The 23,310-nt window shown below is 36.2% G+C and overlaps 8 protein-coding genes, 2 long non-coding RNA genes and 2 other non-coding genes across 16 annotated transcripts; 9 read left to right on the forward strand and 3 right to left on the reverse strand.

Annotated features, from left to right (window-relative positions):
- Positions 1-914: 914 nt before the first annotated feature.
- Positions 915-1,406, reverse strand: AT4G09885. Its single transcript, NR_142311.1, has one exon. It is a non-coding gene; the product is annotated as an other RNA (long non-coding RNA).
- A 401-nt stretch (positions 1,407-1,807) lies between these two features.
- AT4G09895 lies at positions 1,808-2,077 on the forward strand. Its single transcript, NR_142312.1, has one exon. It is a non-coding gene; the product is annotated as an other RNA (long non-coding RNA).
- A 539-nt stretch (positions 2,078-2,616) lies between these two features.
- Positions 2,617-3,886, reverse strand: AT4G39610 (MIZU-KUSSEI-like protein (Protein of unknown function, DUF617)). Its single transcript, NM_120121.3, has one exon. It carries the CDS (start codon positions 3,670-3,672, stop codon positions 2,878-2,880), a length of 795 nt encoding a protein of 264 aa, NP_195671.1. The 5' UTR covers positions 3,673-3,886; the 3' UTR covers positions 2,617-2,877.
- A 211-nt stretch (positions 3,887-4,097) lies between these two features.
- On the forward strand, positions 4,098-4,169 carry AT4G39615. The gene has a single exon. It is a non-coding gene; the product is annotated as a tRNA-Trp (tRNA).
- Positions 4,170-4,363: 194 nt separating this feature from the next.
- EMB2453 (Tetratricopeptide repeat (TPR)-like superfamily protein) lies at positions 4,364-6,657 on the forward strand (the record flags this gene model as incomplete). Of its 2 annotated transcripts, NM_001204041.1 has the most annotated exons (4): positions 4,364-4,717; positions 5,075-6,226; positions 6,288-6,313; positions 6,463-6,648. In NM_001204041.1, coding segments are annotated over 4 exons (1,533 nt in total). In that variant the 3' UTR covers positions 6,464-6,648. The 2 variants fall into 2 exon arrangements, with proteins under 2 accessions (NP_001190970.1, NP_195672.1); NM_120122.2 differs by lacking the exon at positions 6,288-6,313 and having other exon boundaries at positions 6,463-6,657.
- A 3-nt stretch (positions 6,658-6,660) lies between these two features.
- On the reverse strand, positions 6,661-8,457 carry AT4G39630 (translation initiation factor). 2 transcript variants are annotated; one of them, NM_001342546.1, is made up of 6 exons: positions 8,225-8,457; positions 7,850-8,143; positions 7,687-7,733; positions 7,317-7,379; positions 6,927-7,062; positions 6,661-6,832 (listed from the first exon to the last, which is right to left on the reverse strand). In NM_001342546.1, exons 1-6 carry the CDS (start codon positions 8,331-8,333, stop codon positions 6,819-6,821), a joined length of 663 nt encoding a protein of 220 aa, NP_001327971.1. In that variant the 5' UTR covers positions 8,334-8,457; the 3' UTR covers positions 6,661-6,818. The 2 variants fall into 2 exon arrangements, with proteins under 2 accessions (NP_001327971.1, NP_568063.1); NM_120123.2 differs by having other exon boundaries at positions 7,811-8,143.
- A 535-nt stretch (positions 8,458-8,992) lies between these two features.
- On the forward strand, positions 8,993-12,137 carry GGT1 (gamma-glutamyl transpeptidase 1). Of its 2 annotated transcripts, NM_120124.6 has the most exons (7): positions 8,993-9,167; positions 9,673-10,001; positions 10,192-10,707; positions 10,798-11,033; positions 11,112-11,382; positions 11,470-11,607; positions 11,698-12,107. In NM_120124.6, exons 2-7 carry the CDS (start codon positions 9,678-9,680, stop codon positions 11,929-11,931), a joined length of 1,719 nt encoding a protein of 572 aa, NP_195674.2. In that variant the 5' UTR covers positions 8,993-9,167; positions 9,673-9,677; the 3' UTR covers positions 11,932-12,107. The 2 variants fall into 2 exon arrangements, with proteins under 2 accessions (NP_195674.2, NP_974717.1); NM_202988.4 differs by lacking the exon at positions 8,993-9,167 and having other exon boundaries at positions 9,292-10,001; positions 11,698-12,137.
- Positions 12,138-12,629: 492 nt separating this feature from the next.
- GGT2 (gamma-glutamyl transpeptidase 2) lies at positions 12,630-15,095 on the forward strand. The gene is made up of 7 exons (NM_120125.2): positions 12,630-12,678; positions 12,784-13,112; positions 13,251-13,769; positions 13,848-14,086; positions 14,164-14,434; positions 14,530-14,667; positions 14,751-15,095. The coding sequence occupies exons 1-7, from the start codon at positions 12,672-12,674 to the stop codon at positions 14,982-14,984; spliced, it is 1,737 nt and encodes a 578-aa protein (NP_195675.2). The 5' UTR covers positions 12,630-12,671; the 3' UTR covers positions 14,985-15,095.
- A 601-nt stretch (positions 15,096-15,696) lies between these two features.
- Positions 15,697-18,634, forward strand: AGT2 (alanine:glyoxylate aminotransferase 2). 2 transcript variants are annotated; one of them, NM_120126.5, is made up of 9 exons: positions 15,697-16,100; positions 16,331-16,561; positions 16,659-16,829; positions 17,030-17,173; positions 17,270-17,449; positions 17,594-17,819; positions 17,895-18,008; positions 18,093-18,179; positions 18,289-18,634. In NM_120126.5, exons 1-9 carry the CDS (start codon positions 15,867-15,869, stop codon positions 18,330-18,332), a joined length of 1,431 nt encoding a protein of 476 aa, NP_568064.1. In that variant the 5' UTR covers positions 15,697-15,866; the 3' UTR covers positions 18,333-18,634. The 2 variants fall into 2 exon arrangements, with proteins under 2 accessions (NP_568064.1, NP_001328757.1); NM_001342547.1 differs by having other exon boundaries at positions 15,784-16,100; positions 16,189-16,561.
- Positions 18,635-18,915: 281 nt separating this feature from the next.
- On the forward strand, positions 18,916-20,139 carry AT4G39670 (Glycolipid transfer protein (GLTP) family protein). The gene has a single exon (NM_120127.3). It carries the CDS (start codon positions 19,242-19,244, stop codon positions 19,929-19,931), a length of 690 nt encoding a protein of 229 aa, NP_195677.2. The 5' UTR covers positions 18,916-19,241; the 3' UTR covers positions 19,932-20,139.
- A 195-nt stretch (positions 20,140-20,334) lies between these two features.
- Positions 20,335-20,408, forward strand: AT4G39672. Its single transcript has one exon. It is a non-coding gene; the product is annotated as a tRNA-Val (tRNA).
- Positions 20,409-22,844: 2,436 nt separating this feature from the next.
- Positions 22,845-23,310, forward strand: AT4G39675 (uncharacterized protein). The gene has a single exon (NM_120128.2). The coding sequence runs from the start codon at positions 22,911-22,913 to the stop codon at positions 23,121-23,123; it is 213 nt and encodes a 70-aa protein (NP_568065.1). The 5' UTR covers positions 22,845-22,910; the 3' UTR covers positions 23,124-23,310.

The raw sequence follows: 23,310 nt of genomic DNA on the forward strand, positions 1-23,310 counted from the left end.
AAACTAAAATACCAAACTGATTGTGTTCAGATTCCCGGAACATGCCTGCCCTGCATACCAAGAACAGTAGTAAACCAGTAAAAGTGACGAACATCTAGAGCAGAAATCACTAAGATAGGCCAAAACACTTACTTGTAATTAATGTGATTCATTGATCATATAGCCACATGACATGAGATGATACGTTTTAAAATGGGACTATTTGAAGTAATGAGCAATGCTGTTCCGAAGATGGTTTAGACAAAAGCTCTTTCACATTGATCTCCAAAAAAAAAAAGAGGTAAACGGTTTATATGATATTATGATGAAACATCCGAAGAAATTTAAAAAAAAAAAACTTTTATTAACGTCCCGAAGTAATTAAAAGTTTAAAACAGTTATCCTATTATTTTTGTTTTTAAAAAGTAAAATTGTAAATAGAATGGAATAGATCCCACCAAAAAAAGAAACTCTACAAAGTTAATACCATCAGGTTTCTTTTATTTGGAAAAGTAAAATCAAATAACAAAAAATAAAAATAATAATGAAAAACATACTTTAAAGCAATATATCAAAATCAATAGTTTTCTATGTGTGTCAAAATATTATCAGTACCAATCATAATTATAGTAGATAAACAATTATGGATATTTATATTTTATTGTCTAAAAGGAGAAATAATAAATTTAGATTTACCACAAAAATTTTTTTGGATAAGTCTAGTTTTCTCTCCTCTTATTTGTTTTATGTGTGTGCAAATGTTCTCTCTTCTCTATATATACACAGAGTTTACATTCTGAAACTCACAATTTTAAAACTGAAAGAAAAACCTTAAAATGTATAAAGCAGTGTTTTGGTTAATTACTTTGATTTTTCTCTTGTTTTCTGGATCATCAAACACAGCATTAGCCCGAATGGCATATGAAACACCCAACACAAGTAAGATTACAATCTGAGAAATTATATAGTTATGTTTCTTACATGGCCATACTTTGGTGGGATAATACATCTATCATAGAGATCAAATTGACGCGAATATATTTCTCAGCAAAATAAATTTGAATAACCTAATTGATCATTATTACATTGTTGTTTGGATGCTGAAAAAAAAAACAGAAGAGGGACAATGGGAAGAAAAGGTGATAAGAGGGAGCAAAATTGAAACACCAGGCAGCATTTCAAGGCGGGCACCTGACCCACCGACAAACCCCAAACCCTATTGATGATCATATTTAAAGCTTACTCTTTTATGATGTTACATAGCTCAGATGCGGAATAAAAAACCTCTTATTCGCAAACTAATGTTTATTTTGTCTTCTCACGTATATATATCATCTTCACACGGGCCTGTCAACAAATAAAAAAAATCAAGAGAATATGTTTTTTTTTTGTGTCAGGCCAACCAAAAGATATAGATCTATGGAATCTAATAGATACATAATACATGTACCGGATTCGGCTCAGAAAACCAACAGTTGAAGTATGTATAATTCATCTACAATGTGTTTGAGTCTTGTCGTGTACGTTTATGTTTGGATTTGATCAAAACCAGTATCGCTTAACCCAAATCGAACCGCATTATAATTATAGTAAACACATCAATCTCATTATTTTGATGGCAAATAAATAAACTGAAACTGAAATCATCGTAACAACTTAATAAATGAAAATCCATCAATAAGATCTTTTGCTAGAATTAAAACAATATTGAGATTAATAAAAGATTGATTTAAATAAGATCTTGTCTTTCAAACGTTAGAAACAACAGGTGACTCTCTCGTTAAGATTTTTCTCTCGAAGATAGCCTTAAAACGCATCTTCTTCGTTTGACCGTCTCTAAGAGTCTTACCAGACGAGAACATGGACTATTCTTCAAAAAGAATAGATAACGCATGCAAATTAAAAGAGTTGGGGACGACTTTTTCTTCGTTAGAGAAACCTTATTGTATGACTATAAATACACCTTCTCTCCAAAAGAAATCAAAAATCATTTTCTAAGACAAATACAAATTGACATAGACCAAAATATTTGGCTTATGAACGATTTATGCATTGTAAAACTCATTATTTAATTAAAATCAAAATGTATCACCGCCTGGTTTGGTTAATTGCTTTGATTGTTCTATTGTTCGTTGGATCATCAAACATAGAACAAGTAAGTTTCTAGTTATTGATAAACTTTATTCATTTCTCAAACCAAATTAAAGTTATTTATTTTATTAATATATTCATTGTATATATTCATGAAAATTTCATTTCAAAAAGGGTGCATGCATGTTAACTGTGAAAATGAATTTTATTTTTTTCTCATTCATGAATTCACATCTTTTCTGCACGGACGATCATTAGAAAGCATCCGTATGACTCTCAACATGGTAATTTTAAATATTCAAAAATATTGATGGTTTTCAATGTTTACTAATTGTATGTGAAGAAAAGGAAGAAAGGGTTTGGGATAAAATTGTGATCAAAGAAATCAAGATTGATGTTGGTGGAAGTAATTCAAGACGTGCAGGTCAAGGAAATGCATCAGATCCAGGCACCAAGATCTAGCGACAGTTTACCAATGATTATTATTACTAACTCGGACAATTTAGAAGAGTTCCGTAGATTCAAATTCATTCCATTTTTTAAACTAAAAGATATATGTCTATAAGTTTTGTCAATTAAACCTCCTCCTATCCAATGTCATCACATACATTTCCTTTCAGGACGAAGAAGTGTGTATATACACACACTTACAATTCAATCTTTTTATAAAGATCGAGAGATTAACAACGAAAGAACAACAAAAAATTCTTACAATTATCCTAAACAATAGTATATAACGTCGACGACCACCGCCGTTTCCGGTCATTTACATACACGTTACATTAATTTGAACCATAACAAAATAAGTCAAACTCTCACAAAGAAAAAGCTAAGTTCGGGTCCATTATTCCCTTCAGGACTCAACATATAAAAAGTCTCTGAATCTTTAGACCCAATAACTCTCTCAAAATAAGCTCTCATATACGCCATTTCGCCGTCGGGTCCTTCCGACTCCGAGTTTCCCGGCAAAACTCCGGCGCCCATAGACACCGGACGTAACAACTCCATCACGTTAAGATCTTCTTCGGTCGCTTCTCGTTTCACACCGTAACCCGTTTTCTCTCCTTTACAATACATTGTCCATAACGGTTCTTCCAAAATATCTGTCTTCTTCTCGGTTTTAGAATTGTTATTATCAGCTCGAGGCTGTTTCTCAGTCTCGAGAGCTATTCTCACCATTCCCGTGCTTAGCTCTTTTTGAAGCGTTGTGGTTTGCATGGCGAGCTCCACGACTAAAGAAGGTAAACATTTAGGGTTTTCTTGAATGGAAAGACTTACTCGGCCTTTACGGTATCCGAATAACGTTCCGGTGATTCTTGACGTGTTGTGATGTGGATCCGGTAAGCCTAAACCGGGATGTATAACCGGGATTTTGCATGCTACGGATGGTGTTGTAAAGATTGGGAAAGATCGAAACACGGTGCGTAAGACTCTGAAAACGTTTGTTCTGTTTTTCTTCTTTTTTGAAGATGGTGGCTGGAGGAGAGGATGTTGACGTGGCGGAGTGGTTGTGGACGTCGGAGAGGGTGTTGGAGACGAAGGAGGAATTGAGGAGGAGGAGGAAGAAGAACTTGTAGCCATTGGATTTGATGATTCTCCCATTAGACGACGATCGTACGGCGAAGAAAGAAGGAGAAGATCTTTCTTCGACGACCGACGACGACTAAAAGAACCAACGTCCTTGTAGAAATGTAGTCTTTTTTCTTTTTCTTTAGCTCTCTATTCCTCCTCCTTATTGAATTGATAATTTTCTCCTAGTACCAATCCTTATCCTTGAATTTGATTTTTTTGTTTTTCTTTTCTAAATTTCGTTTTTGTTAATTTCTTTTTTAAGAGAAGTTAATTAGGGATTTCAATGGTGGTTAAAACCGAAGCTATATTTGCAAGCAACAAATCGCATTTTTATGTTAGTTTTTCTAAGCTTGGTCATATTTTATAAATGTGTAGTGGTTGCTATTGTTTGCATAATCACTTGTTATGAAACTTTTATCCGGTTAAGTATATATAATGAAGCCAACAGTACAACAGGATCCGTGGCGCAATGGTAGCGCGTCTGACTCCAGATCAGAAGGTTGCGTGTTCGATTCACGTCGGGTTCAAATACCCCGAAAATTAGATCCTTAACTTTTTTATTCCTGTATTTATAGAAACGGCCCAATTGTTTTGCTGTATTTACAAAACGGCCCAACTTGTTTGCTGCTTCACTGAATGTACCCTCAAAACTTTTTTGGTTGCAACTGTAAAAACCTTATCCGCCATTAAAGGATTAGGAAAAGAAAAAAACTTTTCGTCAATGGACTACTTGTTGACATCACCTTCGTCACTGAGATTCTCCGATTTCATCTCTTCGATTCCCAAAGAAACCGATCACAAATGGCTTCGCTTCTCAGTAAATCTCGGCGATGCGAGGAGGTCGACGAGGACGAGGATAACTTGCGGTGCGATTTCGTCAAGGAGGAAACTTGCTGAGAGAGAGAGTGCGGAGAGAGAAAATAGAGTGCTGGTTCGGAGTCTTATGTCGAGGATTAGTGACAGAGAGCCATTGGTGAAGACGCTTGATAAGTACGTGAAGGTCGTAAGATGTGACCATTGTTTCTTACTCTTTGAAGAGCTTGGTAAAAGCGATAAATGGCTACAATGTCTCGAGGTAGTCCTAATTTGGAGTTTCAGCTTCTGTGTATTGTTAGAAGATTTTGGATTGTTTTTATGATCCTTTTAGCTCATTGATGGATTCATAGATTGTGTTTGTGGTTATTTATGTTCCAATGGCAAGACTGTATCATGAAACCATGCTTTGAGGTTTTACTTCTTCCTTGCTTGAATTTGTGTAGTTTTGAATTCCAGCTTCTGGGTCTTTGAAAGATTGGATTTTTATCAGTTTAGCTAAATGGTAGATTCATAAGCTGTGTTTTGTGTTCAGAAACAACACTTTAGCATGAAAGGTTCTGTGTGGAGGTGTGTTGGTGCTTTCATTCTTAACTTGCTGTGATTCTTCCTTCTATAGGTGTTCAGGTGGATGCAGAAACAGCGGTGGTATATCCCAGATAATGGAGTCTACTCGAAATTGATATCTGTAATGGGGAAAAAGGGTCAGACCCGTATGGCAATGTGGTTGTTTTCCGAGATGAAAAACAGTGGGTGTCGTCCTGATGCTTCTGTTTACAACGCTCTCATAACGGCTCATCTTCATACACGAGACAAGGCAAAAGCTTTAGAGAAAGTTCGTGGATACTTGGACAAAATGAAAGGGATTGAGCGGTGTCAACCCAATGTTGTGACTTATAATATCCTGTTGAGGGCTTTTGCTCAATCTGGTAAAGTGGACCAAGTCAATGCTTTGTTTAAGGACTTGGATATGAGTCCAGTTTCTCCAGACGTCTACACCTTCAACGGTGTTATGGATGCGTATGGGAAAAACGGGATGATTAAGGAGATGGAAGCTGTGCTTACTCGTATGAGGAGTAACGAGTGTAAGCCAGACATCATCACCTTTAATGTGCTTATTGACTCGTATGGTAAGAAGCAAGAGTTTGAGAAGATGGAGCAGACTTTCAAGAGTTTAATGCGGTCCAAGGAGAAGCCAACTCTGCCTACATTCAATTCAATGATTATAAATTACGGGAAAGCTCGTATGATAGATAAGGCGGAATGGGTTTTCAAAAAGATGAATGATATGAACTACATACCAAGTTTTATCACATATGAGTGCATGATCATGATGTACGGTTACTGTGGCTCTGTTTCCAGAGCTAGGGAAATATTTGAGGAGGTTGGTGAATCTGATAGGGTGTTGAAGGCGTCAACACTTAATGCCATGCTTGAAGTTTACTGTCGTAATGGTCTATACATTGAAGCAGATAAGCTTTTCCATAACGCAAGTGCTTTTCGGGTTCATCCAGATGCATCGACGTATAAGTTTCTATATAAGGCATATACCAAGGCAGATATGAAGGAGCAGGTCCAGATACTGATGAAGAAAATGGAGAAAGATGGAATTGTACCTAATAAGAGGTTCTTCTTGGAAGCCCTTGAAGTTTTCGGGTCAAGACTACCTGGTTCTGGTTCTGAAAACAGGAAATCAACTCGTTCCAGCAGGTCACGAGACAGCCCTAAAGGACGTGGTGGAAACCAATTGACTGAATTCCAAGATAAAGATGTAACAAACTGAACAAACTCTTTGCTGGATGTTAATCTGAGCGCACTGCACTCCCAATGAGTTATCCAGTCCTTTCCCTGAGTCATGGTTAGTATTCTTCTTTATTTGATACCCATCTCGAACTAAGATTATATGTTCTTATAGAGATGATGAATCTACCGCCATAGCTAGAGGTTCAGTTTGGTTGATTTTTATTATGCTTGAGACTAATTGACATTTTTGTCATACGATTTCAGAATAAGCATGTTTTCAGAGCTGTTCAAGATTGCAGAAAGAACTATTTGGAGAACTTGAGTGGACATGATAAAGGTTCCAGGGATGAATCAAGAAAGCCTAGTCAAGAAAAGCAGCCACTATTTGCTTCAGATCAAAATAATATGATGATCAAAGAGAAGAAAGAACTATTCACTAGAGTCTTGTAATCGATTGGTAAATTGTAACTGAAAAGTATCATATATATATAAACAAAACATCATTGTTGTTGGAATTACCCTAGCATGCTGAAGAAGAACACACATAACAAACATATCTGGTTTTTGGAACACAAGGTTTAACCATTACAATTTGAAAGTGTCTGAATCGTTGAAGCTTTTCAACTGTTTTCCTCTGCAAAATCAATTCATTCACATAAGAACAAATTTCTGTTTGTATCTCATAGGAGGAAGCAAGAACAAAGAAAGACAGTGATCTAGAAACATACCATTTATTGCTCCCATGTTGTGGTCTTCTTTGTAGACCCCCAAAGGAGAGCCATGCACAGAGAGCATCATCTCTCCAGCTTTTGGTAGCCTCAGAGTCTTTGGAGTCATTCCAAAAGAAAGTCTTTGCCCATTAACCTGCAAAATATAAAAGTTTCATTGTAGAGTCTCTCCTTGTATGCCCAAAATCTATCATTGAAATGCTCATTCTGCAACAGAGAATGTAATTGATAAATGTCGAAACCATAAACTCAATTTCTTCTCTCTAGATCAATGTACAAACAAAATCTCGAAGGAGAAAACATGCTAAAGAATCAAACAAAGAATTCTAGAGTAGGTACGAGATAATTTGCATCAAGACAGAAATAGGGAATATAATCATAAATACATACCCCAGGAGTCTGAAAAGCATCATGGCCTGGAAGCATTTGGTTCTCAGATGTCCCCTGAAAGACCTAATAACCATTGGAAAATAGCAAATTAGCGTTTTCTACTTACTGTCCTGAAGTAGTTTTGCATACTTTTGGAAGGCCGAAGAAAAATACAAGGTTGACAAAATTAAAATTGATAAAACCTAAACATCACTAAAAGAAACAAGTAAAGGCACTACTCAGTTTGGTGAAAGCCTGCAAAATTGATAAAAGCAGATGACAAATTCACTAAATGTTCTACAACAGTTGTATCTAATCATTCAAGTCTGTTCTAATAGGATTAAGGGAACCACCAGAAAGAAAATGGCAGGAAGACAAGATATAAACTTACAAGATTATCGAGCTGTGGGTTATCAGTTCCTAACAGGTTAGCTTTCACTGCCACCAAAGACAAAAATAAAAGTAAAATTCAAAGTCAAATTCCTAACAAAAGAACCTAAGTGAGCTTTACATACCGTTGTCAGGTAAATCATAGCCACCAAGAGATGACCTACTGTATAAATCGGTAAAACGCATCGACAAGCGTTTCAAAATAGAATAATTCATGTCAACGCCATTCTCATTTCCAGCAAACGAATCACCATTTTCGTCTCTCCACTTTAACTCAATCTCCCCAGTTTCTTCGTTTCTCGATATCGATAAATCCGGAAGATTCTCTTTAAAGAAGTCTAACACAGGAGTGTGTAGCTGTTCCTCAGTAAAATACGAACGAAGCAACCGCAATGCAGTTAACATTTGTTCAATCTCAACATCACGGATTGCTCTAATCGCAGCAATTTGTCTTTCGACTACACAATGTTACCCAATACACCAAAAATCAGATCATGATAATCCTAAATTTCTGAGTTGGGTATTGGAATAATTGATACCTTCTTCGTCGACGAAGTCTTCTTTCTTCTCTTCGATTCGAATTCGTTTCTCGTCGTTCCTATCTTCTTCAGTGAGTTTGACACACTCCTTTGCTTTTCGCTTCGGCATTATCGATTTCTTTCGAAGAATTAGATGCTCAATTCGAGGAATTGATTGCAATTTCAAATCACAATCTGAAATTCAAAACCCTAGAAACAGTGAGGAAGATGAAAAACCCCCAAAATCAAAAGGGGTTTTGAAAATAATATTAAATAAATAAATGGGCGGGAGTTACGCTTAAACGAAATTAAAGAAACGAAATTACGAAAATATCCATAAAGTTGAATACGGCCCATGGGCTCAATAATATTATGATCACCAAATAACATTTCTAAATAAAGCCCGAATTGTGATATTTTTTTAAAAATAGTTATGTTTCTAATAAATTCGATGTATTTAAAAGTTGTGGTGACAAAAGATCGGAAAAAGAAAAAGAATGTTCTTTCTTTCACGGTGTCCACAAGGCTGACAAGCATGATTAAGACGACCACTAAAGTTTTCTTGACACCAACATTGTACTTACTTTAGATGCTCTTCACGAGTTTGCTTCAAATGTAATAAAAAAACTTCTTTTAGTTACATGAATCGAGATCTTATTACTGAACTAATTATGGGAGAATATTCCCCATTTTTCTAATATTAATGGCGAGGTATCAATCTACATCTATAGCCAATTTAGCCACGTGTGTGGGCCAACTTTTATCCGTTGAATAAGTGCTTCAACGTATAATTAAAGACTTTTGAAACTCTTATATGGACATATAATTAAATGACTTGGCCTCAACGTATACATCATAGTTTTATATCTCATCTCTACCTTCCATAGAAACTCATTTGAAACTTTTGGGCAGAGAGTCTGAACAATCGCTTTGTTGTCGTCAAGAACGATACGTCCCTATAAATGTAAGTTATTTTGTTTCTCTAAATTCAGAAATATCCCACCTAAAAATTCGACTGTTTGGTATTTTTAGTAACAAGCTTCATGAATAATATTGGAGATTTTCTTGGATAAATTATTGATTTTCATCTAAGTTATTCCAAGTTTATGAATTTCCCACTCATCATATTTAGAAGAACTTTGATTTTTTTTCTTGGGTGGCTTTTGGGTCAAAACAAAAGAATGATAAAGTCTCATTATTATTTTGAGCTTTTGTTCATGTACTGTGTGGTCAAAGACAGTAACATAAAGTCTTTGTTGGCTTTGAGTTTTAGCGTATACGCGTAAGACTGGTTTTAACATTTTCAATAGTTGACTAATCTCTATTTTCAATTTTGTTTTCGGGAAAGTTCGAGGATTCTTCAAAATTTATTGTTTATATGAATCTGTTTCTGTTTAAACGTTGAACATCATTTTCTTTTTGTGTTTATCCTCTGTGATTAATCTCTTTGTTTGTTTCTCTATCAATAGTAGCAATGTCGCTGGTTCGAACAGTGACGATCGTTCTTTTTATAATCGCGTTTCTGCAAAACGCTGCGGCTCAGAAAAGACAGCAAAGTATTGTTAAGTCTCGCGGTGCGGTTGCGACAGATGATGGACGGTGTTCTGTTATCGGGATGCGTGTTCTTCGTGAAGGAGGAAACGCGATTGATGCGTCTGTGGCTGCTGCTCTGTGTTTGGGCGTTGTAAGTCCCGCGTCTAGCGGTATAGGCGGTGGAGCGTTTACAGTGGTTAAGATAGCTGGTGGGAAAGAAATTGCTTATGATTCTAGAGAAACCGCTCCTCTAAGAGCCACTGAGGTAAAACGCGTTTTAGTAATAATGTCTTTCTTTATCCTCTGATCAAATATGCGTTTTGTAATAAGCGTTTTCGTTAAAAGTCTTTGTGAATAGTACACAGTCTTGGTTTTTTCTCATGAGCTTAAATAACGTTTTCCTTATACGTTTTTGAATCAAAGGCATTATTTATTGGTTGTTTCACTTGATGCAGAATATGTATGGAGGTAATGTTGACCTAAAGAAGAAAGGAGCCTTATCAGTAGGCGTTCCCGGGGAAGTTGCAGGTCTATTCACGGCTTGGAAACAACATGGGAAGCTACCGTGGAAGCGGTTAGTGACTCCTGCAGAGAAACTTGCAGAGGGATTCAAGATTTCCAAGTATCTTTATATGCAGATGAACGCGACTAGAAGCGATATCTTAGCAGACAAAGGTCTCTCTGACCTATTTGTTTCAAATGGAGAGCTCAAGAAACCAGGGACGATTTGCCATAACCCAAAATTGGCTTTAACCTTGAAGCTAATTGGAGAGTACGGTCCAAAAGCATTTTACAATGGCACAGTTGGGGTTAACCTAGCGAGAGATATCAAAAAATCTGGAGGAATAATAACTTTGAAAGATCTGCAAAGTTATAGAGTTAAGATTAAAGAACCGTTGTCTGCAGACATTCTTGGATATAGAGTCCTTGGTATGCCTCCTCCTTCATCTGGTGGCGCTGCAATGATGCTTGTAAGTTCGGTTTTTTCGTGACAGAGTTTCACATTTGATCAAACCTAAGTTTCAAAATATTTATACGGAGTTTAATTTCTTGTGTTGCAGGTTTTGAACATTCTTTCTCAATATGGGATTCCATCAGGTGTTTCAGGCCCTCTCGGTGTTCATCGACTAATCGAGGCTCTGAAACATGCATTCGCAGTTAGAATGAACCTCGGGGATCCAGATTTCACTGATGTTACCAAGGTTGTTTCGGATATGTTGTCGCCAAAGTTTGCAAAAGACTTGAAGAGCAAGATAAACGACCAAAAAACTTTTGATCCAAAATATTACGGGGGCATGTAAGTTCTAATATTTGTTAACACGTAGATTTCTTCTTAAATTCATGATTTATAGATCTTTCTATCTCCAATTCATAGGTGGAATCAGATCGACGACCACGGGACAAGTCATTTATCGATCATAGACCGCGAGAGGAACGCTGTGTCTATGACTAGTACAATAAATGGTTACTTTGGGGCATTGATGCTATCTCCGAGCACAGGAATAGTTCTGAACAACGAAATGGACGATTTCTCAATCCCTATGAAATCTAACGGTAACTTAGATGTTCCACCACCAGCACCAGCTAACTTCATCCGTCCTGGAAAACGACCTTTGTCCTCTATGTCACCCACCATTGTACTCAAGGTAAGGGGAAAAACCCTATTACTTGTGATACACGAAACTCTTAATTAGGGATATAAAAGATAGTTATCTCCTCTTTTGTTTACTTAGGACGGTAAAGTGAAAGCCGCTGTGGGTGCGAGCGGAGGAGCCAACATTATTGCCGGGACAACGGAAGTTTACTTGAATCATTTTTTCCTCAAGATGGATCCTCTTTCTTCCGTCTTAGCTCCAAGAATCTACCATCAGGTTTGTTACGTTATTATTACTTGTACACAATAAAAAAGCTTACCTTTTTGTTTCGTAACTAAAATTTGCGATTGGTAATGTCATTTTCAGCTGATACCAAACAGAGCTTCGTACGAGAACTGGACAACAGTATTCAATGATCATTTCGAGATTCCTAAAGCAACAAGAGTTGTGTTGGAGAAGAAAGGTCATGTCCTATCTCCTATTGCCGGAGGGACGATTGCTCAGTTCATAGTTCAAGAATCCGGTGAGAACTCCGGTGGAAGAAGTGAGCTTGTGGCAGTTAGTGATCCTCGAAAAGGAGGGTTCCCTTCAGGATATTGAGAATTTTAGATCGAGATTTATTTTATGTTTTTATTGTTTCTTTGATTATTGAACCGAACTTTGTGATGAATATATTTTTATTTCACTATCAAAACTCGTTGCATTGGCTAACCAAAATCTGGACCAATTTATTATCATACTCAGGGTTAGGCCTCCTAGCTAGTCCTACATGCAATGGCTAACCAAAATAACACATCAGAATTCAGAAGATAATAAGCAACCAGAATGATTAAGCATGAATTTCAGAATCAATAAAATGGGATATACAGATTCTATATTGATGTGTATTTTGTATAGAGTTTAGCTAAATTAATGAAAATTATTAACAAGCAAAAATAAGCATTAAGAGATCAATTTAGTGCAAGTGGACAACTGTTACCTATAGATTTTTAAATACAATTTATACAAGATAAAATCAATTATTCTCAATTAAAATTTTTATTTTAAAGATTTCTTAAAAAAAAAAAGATAGATAACTAATTATTAGAAGTTAAACATTTAAAGAACATTTAAAACATTGACCAACAATAGATGGAAATTTCTTTAAGAGTTACAACTTTTGGAAAGGGTTTTATATTCATAATTTACCTTCATTTTGGAAAGGGTTTTACATTCATAACTTACCTTCCATGAAAATCTCAGATGAGAGTTTGACCACAGGTCTTATTTAATACTCGTCTGAACAAACTCTTGTCCCTAGGGACGAAAGAGGACGAGATCTCTAAGAAAGAGACATCCATATGAATTGTAAGTCATTTTCTTTTTTTCTAAATCCAATACAAAAATTATTAACGATTTTATACGTTACGTTCTGTGATTAATCTCTCTGGTTTCATTCTCTATTGATCGTAGCATTTATGTCGCTCGTTCGTACTGCGACGATCGCTCTTCTTCTAATCGCGTTTCTGCAAAACGCTAACGCTGTGAAAAATCTGCAAAGTATTGTTGCGTATCACGGTGCGGTTGCGACAGACGATGGACGGTGTTCTGCAATAGGGACGAATGTTCTTCGTCAAGGAGGAAACGCGATTGATGCGTCGGTGGCTGCTGCTCTTTGTTTGGGCGTTGTCAGTCCCGCATCTAGCGGTATAGGCGGTGGAGCGTTTACAATGATTAAGCTAGCTAATGGCACGGAAGTTGCTTATGATTCCAGAGAAACCGCTCCTCTAAGCGCCACTGAGGTAAGTAACACGTTTTACAGTAATAACGTCTTTCTTTTTACTCTTCCCAAAATGAGCATTTTGGATAACGTACGTTTTTGAGTTATGGACAGTGTTTTTTTAATCAAAGATATTTATTGGCTGTTTCTCTTGATGTAGGATATGTATGGTGATAATCCTGAGCGAAAGAAGAAAGGATCCTTGTCAGTAGGCGTTCCCGGGGAAGTCGCGGGTCTATACACGGCTTGGACACAACACGGGAAGTTACCGTGGAAGCAGTTAGTAGAACCTGCTGAGAAACTTGCAGCTGAAGGATTCAAGATTTCAAAATATCTCTATATGCAGATGAATGCGACTAGAAGCGATATCTTAGCGGACAAAGGTCTCTCTGAGCTATTTGTTTCAAATGGAGAGCTCAAGAAACCAGGGGCGATTTGCCGTAACCCGAAATTGGCTGATACACTAAGCCAAATCGCTGAATACGGTCCAAAAGCGTTTTACAATGGCACGGTTGGGTTTAACCTAGTGAGTGATATACAAAAAGCCGGAGGGATAATAACTTTGAAAGATTTGCAGAATTACAACGTTAAGGTTAAAGAACCATTATCTACGGAGATTCTTGGATACCGATTACTCGGCATGCCTCCTCCTTCATCTGGTGGCCCTGCAATGATGCTTGTAAGTAAAGTATTTTTGTGAAAATTTCACATTTCATCAAACCTAGGTTTATCTTTTGGAGTTTCTCTTGTGTTGCAGATTTTGAACATTCTTGCTCAATATGGTATTCCATCGGGTGTTTCCGGCCCCCTCGGTGTTCATCGACTAGTTGAGGCTCTCAAACATGCATTCGCAGTTAGAATGAACCTCGGGGATCCAGATTTTGTCCCTGAAGTTACTAATGTTGTTGCAGATATGTTATCTCCAAAGTTTGCACAAGACTTGAAGAGCAAGATAAACGATGAGAAGACCTTTGATCCAAAATATTACGGTGGCAAGTAGGTTTTTTCAATCTTTTTCCGCAAATCTTTTTTCTTCGATTCTGGATATCTCAATCTTTTTCTCCTATTCGTAGATGGGGTCAGATCAAGGATCATGGGACGAGCCATTTATCGATAATAGATTCTGAGAGAAATGCTGTTTCAATGACTAGTACAATCAACGGATACTTTGGGGCAATAATGCTGTCTCCGAGCACCGGAATCGTTCTAAACAACGAAATGGACGATTTCTCGATCCCGACGAAATCCGGAGGTGACCCAGATGTGCCCCCACCAGCACCGGCTAACTTCATCCGACCGGGGAAACGACCTTTGTCCTCTATGACTCCCACCATTGTACTCAAGGCAAGAAAAAAGAAAAAACCCTAGCTCTTGTGCTACAAGTAACTCTGAGTACTTTAGGTTCTAAACGATGGTTACTTCTGTGTTGGTTTACACAGGACGGTAAAGTGAAAGCAGCATTGGGTGCGAGTGGAGGAATGTACATCATCGCCGGTACAACACAAGTTTACTTAAATCATTTCTTCCTCAACATGGATCCTCTCTCTTCCGTTGTTGCTCCAAGAATCTACCACCAGGTTTTTGCTATTTTTTGTCCTTGTACCCAAGATAGAAACTTTCTTGTTCTTTGCTAATTTTACTTTTGTAACCTCATTTGTAGCTGATACCGAACAAAGCTTCGTATGAGAATTGGACGACAGTGTATAGTGACCATTTCGAGATTCCTGAAGAGATAAGACTTGTGTTGGAGAAGAAAGGTCAAGTCCTAACGCCGATCGCCGGAGGGACGATTTCTCAGCTCATAGTTGAACAATCCGATGGAAAATCCGGTGGAATTAGTAAGCTTGTGGCGGTTAGTGATCCAAGGAAAGGAGGGTTCCCTTCAGGATATTGAAATTTGGATTTGACTTTGTTTTCAATTATATATCATCGAACTTGTGATGTACTAGTATGAACCTTTATATTCGATGAATATAATATGAAAGTAATAAAGTTTGTTTGCGATAATGTTGTTGATCCAGAGATTTTTCTTTAATCATAAATTCATAATAGTTAGTATGGTGAATATTGGAATTAAACTACTAAACCTTTTGCTCTTGCATTAGTGGGGGTCGTGGTATGAGTCGATGACCAGTAAAAGACAAAATTAATAAAGATCTTAATGTAAATGCGTTGGTTGTTATGGACGACAGCTCTATTAGCATAATTAATTAGCATGACTTGATGATCCTTCGTCAAGTGATAGTCATGTACACGTCTAAGACCAAATGTGAAAATTGTGATAATCTTGAAACCTATATAGTACTATTTCATATTTTATATACAATGTTAATTAGCTCGGAGTTAGGTCCACTAACTAAGTCTAATTACTAAAATAATACAATCTTCTAACTTAACAACTAATCATGGTGCACATGCAAAATTAAAATTAAAAAAAAAGATTTGGAGGATTAATACTCCAAAGTCCAAACCTTGGATACTCCGCCTCTAGTCAGTGACACGTCATATAATTAGCAGACGATAATCGGAAGAGATTTGTTACAGTGTCACTGTCGGTTGCTTAATCAGCAATCTCATTCAAATGGAATCTTAATACATGTAGGAATCTTTTTCCTAAGAATCATATTTGACACGTCATCATTTCTTAAAAATCTTTTGATCCTCCTACTTAAGTAGCACTAATCAATCCCTCACTAAACTCTAGTCTTAATCACACTATATATATATAGTACTAGTGTGATTTGCCCAACTTGTCATCATTATCTCTATCTAATAAATGGCGTTACAAAGGCAACTCCTGAAGAGAGCTACTTCCGATATCTATCACCGCCGTGCGATCTCTCTCCTCCGTACTGATTTCTCTACTTCTCCTTCGATTGCTGATGCTCCGCCGCACATTCCGCCGTTCGTTCACCAGCCACGGCCGTATAAAGGTCCTTCCGCCGATGAGGTTTTACAGAAACGGAAGAAGTTTCTCGGACCTTCTCTTTTCCACTACTACCAGAAGCCTGTACGTCCGTTTATGTTTTCGTTTTCTCGTTCTGCTGATACCGAATTGAGATTTTGTTATATTGATTTTGGCGATCGCGATTTATCAGTACGCAATCGGGGATTTCAAATTTGTAGTTGTGATTTTCGATCGATTCATTAGCTCCCGAAGACTAAGAGGATTTGTGGACTTAGAAGCCAGCTTGATGATCCATGGATCTCTGATTATTCAGTGTTGATGTTATGTTGCAGCTTAACATCGTTGAAGGGAAGATGCAGTACTTGTATGATGAGAGTGGTAGGCGATATCTGGATGCCTTTGCTGGAATAGTCACTGTGTCGTGCGGTCACTGCCATCCGGATATTCTTAATGCGATTACGGAACAGAGCAAGCTACTTCAGCACGCGACTACTATTTACCTGCATCATGCCATTGGTGATTTTGCTGAAGCATTGGCTGCCAAGATGCCCGGAAATCTTAAGGTACTTGAGAGTTTTAAACAAACAAGTCTGAATGATGTAGTTAGGTTTCTCTTGTTGGTTTATCGAGGAATCAGCATGCTCTATGATTTGGATGCAGGTTGTGTACTTTGTGAATTCTGGCTCAGAAGCTAATGAGCTAGCAATGATGATGGCTAGGCTTTACACTGGTAGCCTTGAGATGATTTCCTTGAGAAATGCTTATCATGGTGGAAGTTCCAATACTATTGGACTAACTGCTCTTAACACATGGAAGTACCCATTACCTCAGGTTTTCCCCAGAGACTTTCATTTAATGAATTGATTCCTCTTCAAAGTTGAGATATTTTCTTTAGCATTGATTTTTGCCTCTCAAGCCGAGTCTTTCATCTTTAGCCTCGTTTTAGACCCATCAGAATAAAATTCTCTGCAAAGTAGTTCTCTGCCATAGACTGCTTGTAAATTTTGGTTGCCAATTCTGTTATTGTGCAGGGGGAAATCCATCACGTAGTAAATCCAGATCCATACCGTGGAGTTTTTGGCTCTGATGGTTCTCTTTATGCTAAAGATGTTCATGACCACATCGAGTATGGTACCTCTGGAAAAGTAGCTGGATTTATCGCAGAGACCATCCAGGTTTTTGTTTGTTTAAACAAACCATCAAGTGAAATTTAGTGATTTACCACTCTCTTGAACATAATCGTCACCATGCCATTATCATTTTTACTTCAGGGGGTCGGAGGAGCTGTAGAATTGGCTCCTGGTTACTTAAAGTCGGTTTATGAAATTGTTCGCAACGCTGGTGGTGTATGCATTGCTGATGAAGTCCAAACTGGATTTGGGCGAACAGGAAGCCACTATTGGGGTTTCCAGACTCAAGATGTGGTTCCTGACATAGTCACAATGGCAAAGGTTTGTCAAAAGAAGTTGTTACCACTTGCTCTGTTCTTACTTCTTACCATATGCTATGTTCTCCATTCTTTGACTACGTTTACTGTTATATACTTAAAGAAACATGTGTAGTTCACTAATAATTGACACCGGTTATATTCACAGGGAATTGGAAATGGATTGCCATTAGGAGCTGTGGTGACTACACCAGAAATCGCAAGTGTTTTAGCTAGCAAGATTCTGTTCAACACTTTTGGTGGGAACCCGGTTTGTTCAGCTGGTGGACTTGCGGTTCTAAACGTTATTGATAAGGAGAAACGCCAAGAACATTGTGCTGAAGTTGGTTCACACCTTATACAACGTTTGAAAGATGTGCAGAAAAGACATGATAGTAAGTACCAAACAAACTTATATAATCAGATCATTTACTCTGTTTTTACTTACAACCGTGTCTGTTTGGTTTCAGTCATTGGAGACGTGAGAGGAAGAGGGTTAATGGTTGGGATTGAGCTTGTGAGTGACCGGAAAGACAAGACACCAGCCAAGGCTGAAACATCTGTCTTGTTTGAGCAACTTAGAGGTAAACAACATTAAAGCCAAAAGCATCGATTTGATAAGCATCAGTTGGTTAACCAAAATGTTTTGCTCCTTTCTCTTAATGAAGAACTTGGCATTCTCGTCGGAAAAGGAGGACTTCATGGGAACGTTTTCAGGATAAAGCCACCAATGTGTTTCACTAAAGATGATGCAGGTAAATTCTTAGTTTATATATCGCTTAAAATTATGAAGTTTCACCAAAGAACAAAACGAGATTGTATAATATCTATAATGAATTTGTGTGTGTTGTAATGTATCCACAGATTTCTTGGTAGATGCATTGGACTATTCCATCTCCAGGTTGTGAACAAGGATGAAACAAAGCCAACGAGAGTTTTTAACCATATGAACCGTTTTAATGTTTCCGCGTCTTTGTAACGAAAACCAAGCCAAGTCTCATCTCCTTTGATTTCAGAATAAATAAATAAAATTTATTTATTTCTCAGTGTTGCTATGACATAATACAAATACATTAGAAAAGCCCAATTATTTTTGTTTTCTTTGTTAAAATTCCCATATTTCATCTGGTGGACTTAAAAAAATAAAATTATACATGAGCTATATATTATTCTGCTAAAGCATACTTTAAATAATAAAAATTTAAATTCTATAGATATATTTTGTGTTTCGGATTAAAAAGAACACTCCAAATCATAGAACTAACAATACATGATTTTGATTATATAAAAAAGAAAATCAATAACACATGATTTTGTTTCGATATCAAACTCCATGAACCAAAAAACCTTATAATGTGGAAGGATTACTAAGATTTAAATATTTTTTTTTTCTTTTTAAAACACTTTATTAAATTTTTGATATCATTTATATTAATATTTTGTTGATTTTAGTTTAATAAATAAATTAGTATCAAAAATAATATTGTAGAAGATAAATGTTACTTTAGATCCTATTTCTTTCACTAAAATAGGTACAAGCATTTATAGCCATTAATTATTCTTTGTATAGTTAAAAATCCCATAATAATTAATGGTGGACCCGTAAAGGTTGCGAAAAGTCATACACGTTCCAAAACAAAAAGTCGCAAGTCTACATTTTCCTTCTTCCAGAACCATAACACGTCTCCTCCCATTTCTTCGTAAATACGTTTCTCCTCTCTGACCCATCACGATCACAATCTAACAAAAAGAGTTTTCAACAAAAATCAGCAATCGTGGCGAAGCTATATAAGAAAGAGGAGGAGAGACACAAAGCGATGGAAGCAGAAGTAGAAGAGGAAGAAGAAGACATGTTCGAAGACGCCGTGTGTACCACGCAAGCAAGAGTCAACACGCCATTGTCCGTAATCACAGAGGCCTTCGAAGATCTCGCGGATCTGGTGAAACCGCAACGATCTGATGAGATCGATGAAGACGAATTAAGGCTTGATGATTTCTGCAGTGCGTGTACTCACGTCTCTGTTCTCTTCAATTGTCTTGGATTCGCTTTCAAATTTGCGGAAATGGAGTACATCGCCAAGGTTAAGGATTTGGTGGAAGCGTCGAAAACGTTCGAAACGTTACACAACATTCTTGACCTAGACGTGGAGAAAGAAACGGTTAAAACACCGGGGAGCCATTCGCGTAACCTAAGACGTGTGAGACAAGGTTTAGATCTGATCCGAGCCATCTTTGAACAATTTTTGATCGCAGATGACTATTCGTTGAAAGACGCTGCGACAACGGCTTACACGGAAGTGTGTGCACCGTTCCATACGTGGGCCGTTAGAACCGCGGTTTACGCCGGAATGTATACACTTCCGACGAGGGATCAACTTCTCTTACGGCTCAATGAAACTGATCAATCGGTTGAGAAGAACATGAGGAGGTACATGGAAGCATCGCGACCTATCATAGAATATATTGACAAGCTTTACATTGAAAGGAATATTAAACTCGATTGGTAAAAAATTTGTTCTGCATCAAGTACTATATATTAAGGCAAAATTTGTCTTGTAAATTACTATTATTTTTTCAATTAATTTTTGTTCTTGTAATTCAAAAATGGAGCTTTGAGGCCTCCCAAAAATAATTGTTTCTCACCTTATGTAATGCGTTGAGCAAATTAAAACGTTCTTGAAAAGAAAAATGCAAATCCTCTAGTCTTAATTACATCAAGTTTGATGTTCGCGATCTCTAATGAGTCCTCATCTTCATTGTTCAATATCTGGGTTAATCTTACGTTTATCAATTATAAAGTTCTTGGATCCATAACTTCAATTTCAACACAGTTACGTTATGTGTAATCCAAATAAGTTTATCTATTGTATATTAGGAAATATACATTAATCTGAACCTATGATCAACAATGTCTGGGTGGTGTAGTCGGTTATCACGCTAGTCTCACACACTAGAGGTCCCCGGTTCGAACCCGGGCTCAGACATAATTTTTTTATTTTTATTTTTTATTTTTTTTATTTTAAAGGATTCTACAGCGTTTAATTGCTGATTTCATAACTTTCATAATGATTTTTGCCTTACTTATATCATTCATGATATACTATATTTACTTGTTGCGTATCAAAGTTTTTTTTAGTCCAGTAAATCACATACGCTATCCGATTATTTGAACTCTAATAGTAAAACATTAACATCATTATTACAAAGAACTAGTCCACATGACCACATGTTAAGGTCAATGTTAATGTCGTTTTATATGTTTGTAAAACTTTTAATTGAGTACCATGCATATAAACTTTTCTTGGTTTTGAATTTGGTCTGAATAATTTAACTACGAATTTTTTTCAAAAAAAGTTTGATATATTTTCCCACTTAGAGCATCATTATTGATGATCTCTTAAAACAATTTTTATGTTAAGAGATATGTTTTATAATGGCTTATAACTATAAAAAGTAAGAGACTTTAAAACACTTTTGTTAGTTATAAGACATATCTCTTAACATAAAAGTTATGTTAGGAGACCATCAATAAGGATGGTCTTACTAGCAAAGAACTGGACTTTTAGATAAGCAACTCCAATATTTAAGATATGAAAAGAGGTCAAGAAGAGAAAATTAAGATTGTGATTATGTTTATGGATTGGCCTTTAGGGAGAAGTATGAGACAGATTAGCAGATTGCCCCCAATCACTTGTTATTGGCTCCAAACTATAATTACTAAATATATAATAGTAATATTACAACTACGTACAAAACCAACATAATCCAAATCCAAATGATGAACTTAATTATTTGAACTCATAAGTAGACGAAACATATAAGTAGAACTATATGGGAACAAATCACTTATAAAAATTAGATTATTTTTTATAAAATAGGTAGAAAATGTTTTGGTATAAGCCTTATAGTACACCCAAATCACATATATATATATATATATATATATATATATATATTCATGTGAAATAAAAGGAACTATATATATATGGCTATGGACTAACGCATATACAAAACCATTCACGATGAACTAGAAAGTCAATCCTATTATTTAATGATGTAGATTTCGAGAGTGGAGTGGCAAGTATTGTCCATTATCATCAAACATACTAAAGTCGGTCCACTAAATTCCATGTCTCACTCGTTTCTTTAGAACTAATTAATTAGTGTTAATCTAAGTGGAAATTGAGTCGGTCAATTGCAATGATAAATTATACCAAATTTAGAAGTGTTATGAAAAACTAAAAAGAAATATTTTGGTGAATAGGTGCGTGTGCCTATCCTTAAAGCATCTCAACTTTAATTTTCCTTATACAATAGCGTGGTGCTAAATTGCTAATTATATTAATTTCTAGTAAAGTTTTTGTCTTTTTTTTTTTTTTTTCTTTTTTGATAACTCAATTTCTCGGAAAGTTATATGCAGTTTCTTGTTTTATTTTTAAAAGTGATTATAAAATGTAGTCACTGACTCGAATATTTGGGGTATGATATATGTAAACACGAGCAAATATATTCTAGAGATATCAAATTTGAAGCTCTAAAACGTTTCTAATTAACTGCACCAATGATCATTCTAAACGTTAACCCTACCTACTATTTGAATGGAGAAATAATTATTCTCTCTGAAGAGAGAAAGATAATGTTCTTATTTGCATGTTGTAGAATTGGAAGCTATAGTTTATTGGATCAAAGCCCTCTTGTTGGTAACCTTTTCTAAGTACTTATATCTTTGTTGTTCTCTTGTCGTGAATTTGATCAATGCATTTTTATTGTTATCTACTATAAAGCAAGTACATGTTAGTGGTTGAATCATACCAGATAAGATATATGTCCACAGATTTATAAAGATGTCAAATTTTTAATCATCTTCATATTTGCGTTCTTATCTAATTTTGACATATACTTTTCTACATCATACCAGATAAGATATATGTCCACAGATTTATAAAGATGTCAAATTTTTAATCATCTTCATATTTGCGTTCTTATCTAATTTTGACATATACTTTTCTACAATTTCGTCTTTTTTAAAGATGTAAATTATCATTCCACAGACTACCGTTAAATCATTAATGAATGATAAAATCTAAAACGTACATATATATTACTTAGCGAACCATGCAAAGATCTATCATATTTTTGTTTATATGACGAGATGTGAATGTATTGGACCATAGTTTGTGCCGCTGGTATAAGAGCCGCCCTTAAAGCGAAAGCCACAAACTAGATAAAACCTCCCCCTATAAGTAATTTCTAAATGAATCATTATTAATAATATGTGTAAATTTGTGGAACAACCGACTCCCCATAGTTTAATCACCTAAGACATCAAGGCTATCAAAGAGAGAAATATATTAATTAAGAGCGGCAATGAAATCGTAGAAACCTCTATAAATAGGCACTCTTCTACAAACTCAACCTTCACTTCGAAAATCTTAACCACATCTTATTCTTAACACATTTATTTTGTTAACCAACACTAAAAAGTAATGTCGTCCATTGGAGCAAGTTACGCACACCTACAAGTCATGCAGAAGAAGCAGAAGGAGAAGATGAAAAAGCTAGAAAAGGAGAGAAACTTCGACCACGATGAAGCTCATAGACTCCCTGTCGAAACATCTTTTGCGTCCGGAAGGATTTCTAATAAAATCTATCCTTCTCGTTTGTCTTATGAACAAGTAGAGTTCAAATCACAAAAGTGAAGTTCAAAGTAATGAAATTCTTGAAAAGGATCTTCAGAGCCTTCTCTCCCAAGTATTTGTCCTTTGTGTTTGCATGTAATTATGTATGTATGTGTGATGTGTCTAAAACGTATCTTGGTCGTCTTTGTAGTTTTGTGAAAGTGTACAATTTGTGTGTTTATGTTATCAAGTGTTAAAAGGTTATTCC

The sequence above is a fragment of the Arabidopsis thaliana genome, chromosome 4, assembly GCF_000001735.4.
Source record: "Arabidopsis thaliana chromosome 4, partial sequence".
Lineage (NCBI taxonomy): Eukaryota > Viridiplantae > Streptophyta > Magnoliopsida > Brassicales > Brassicaceae > Arabidopsis > Arabidopsis thaliana.

What these genes read in the sequence shown, in the direction of transcription:
- AT4G39610 (NM_120121.3), bottom strand. Translation starts at nt 3,672, where the DNA reads ATGGGAGAATCATCAAATCCAATGGCTACAAGTTCTTCTTCCTCCTCC.
- AT4G39630 (NM_120123.2), bottom strand. Translation starts at nt 8,333, where the DNA reads ATGCCGAAGCGAAAAGCAAAGGAGTGTGTCAAACTCACTGAAGAAGAT. An exon ending in AGACTTCGTCGACGAAGAAG is followed by an intron (nt 8,144 to 8,224) that starts GTATCAATTATT and finishes AACATTGTGTAG; the next exon opens with TCGAAAGACAAATTGCTGCG. An exon ending in ACCCACAGCTCGATAATCTT is followed by an intron (nt 7,380 to 7,686) that starts GTAAGTTTATAT and finishes AATGGTTATTAG; the next exon opens with GTCTTTCAGGGGACATCTGA.
- GGT1 (NM_120124.6), top strand. Translation starts at nt 9,678, where the DNA reads ATGTCGCTGGTTCGAACAGTGACGATCGTTCTTTTTATAATCGCGTTT. An exon ending in CTCCTCTAAGAGCCACTGAG is followed by an intron (nt 10,002 to 10,191) that starts GTAAAACGCGTT and finishes CACTTGATGCAG; the next exon opens with AATATGTATGGAGGTAATGT. An exon ending in CACCCACCATTGTACTCAAG is followed by an intron (nt 11,383 to 11,469) that starts GTAAGGGGAAAA and finishes TTGTTTACTTAG; the next exon opens with GACGGTAAAGTGAAAGCCGC.
- GGT2 (NM_120125.2), top strand. An exon ending in CCAAAATATTACGGTGGCAA is followed by an intron (nt 14,087 to 14,163) that starts GTAGGTTTTTTC and finishes TCCTATTCGTAG; the next exon opens with ATGGGGTCAGATCAAGGATC. An exon ending in CTCCAAGAATCTACCACCAG is followed by an intron (nt 14,668 to 14,750) that starts GTTTTTGCTATT and finishes CCTCATTTGTAG; the next exon opens with CTGATACCGAACAAAGCTTC.
- AGT2 (NM_120126.5), top strand. Translation starts at nt 15,867, where the DNA reads ATGGCGTTACAAAGGCAACTCCTGAAGAGAGCTACTTCCGATATCTAT. An exon ending in CTTGTTTGAGCAACTTAGAG is followed by an intron (nt 18,009 to 18,092) that starts GTAAACAACATT and finishes CTCTTAATGAAG; the next exon opens with AACTTGGCATTCTCGTCGGA. An exon ending in TTTCACTAAAGATGATGCAG is followed by an intron (nt 18,180 to 18,288) that starts GTAAATTCTTAG and finishes ATGTATCCACAG; the next exon opens with ATTTCTTGGTAGATGCATTG.
- AT4G39670 (NM_120127.3), top strand. Translation starts at nt 19,242, where the DNA reads ATGGAAGCAGAAGTAGAAGAGGAAGAAGAAGACATGTTCGAAGACGCC.
- AT4G39675 (NM_120128.2), top strand. Translation starts at nt 22,911, where the DNA reads ATGTCGTCCATTGGAGCAAGTTACGCACACCTACAAGTCATGCAGAAG.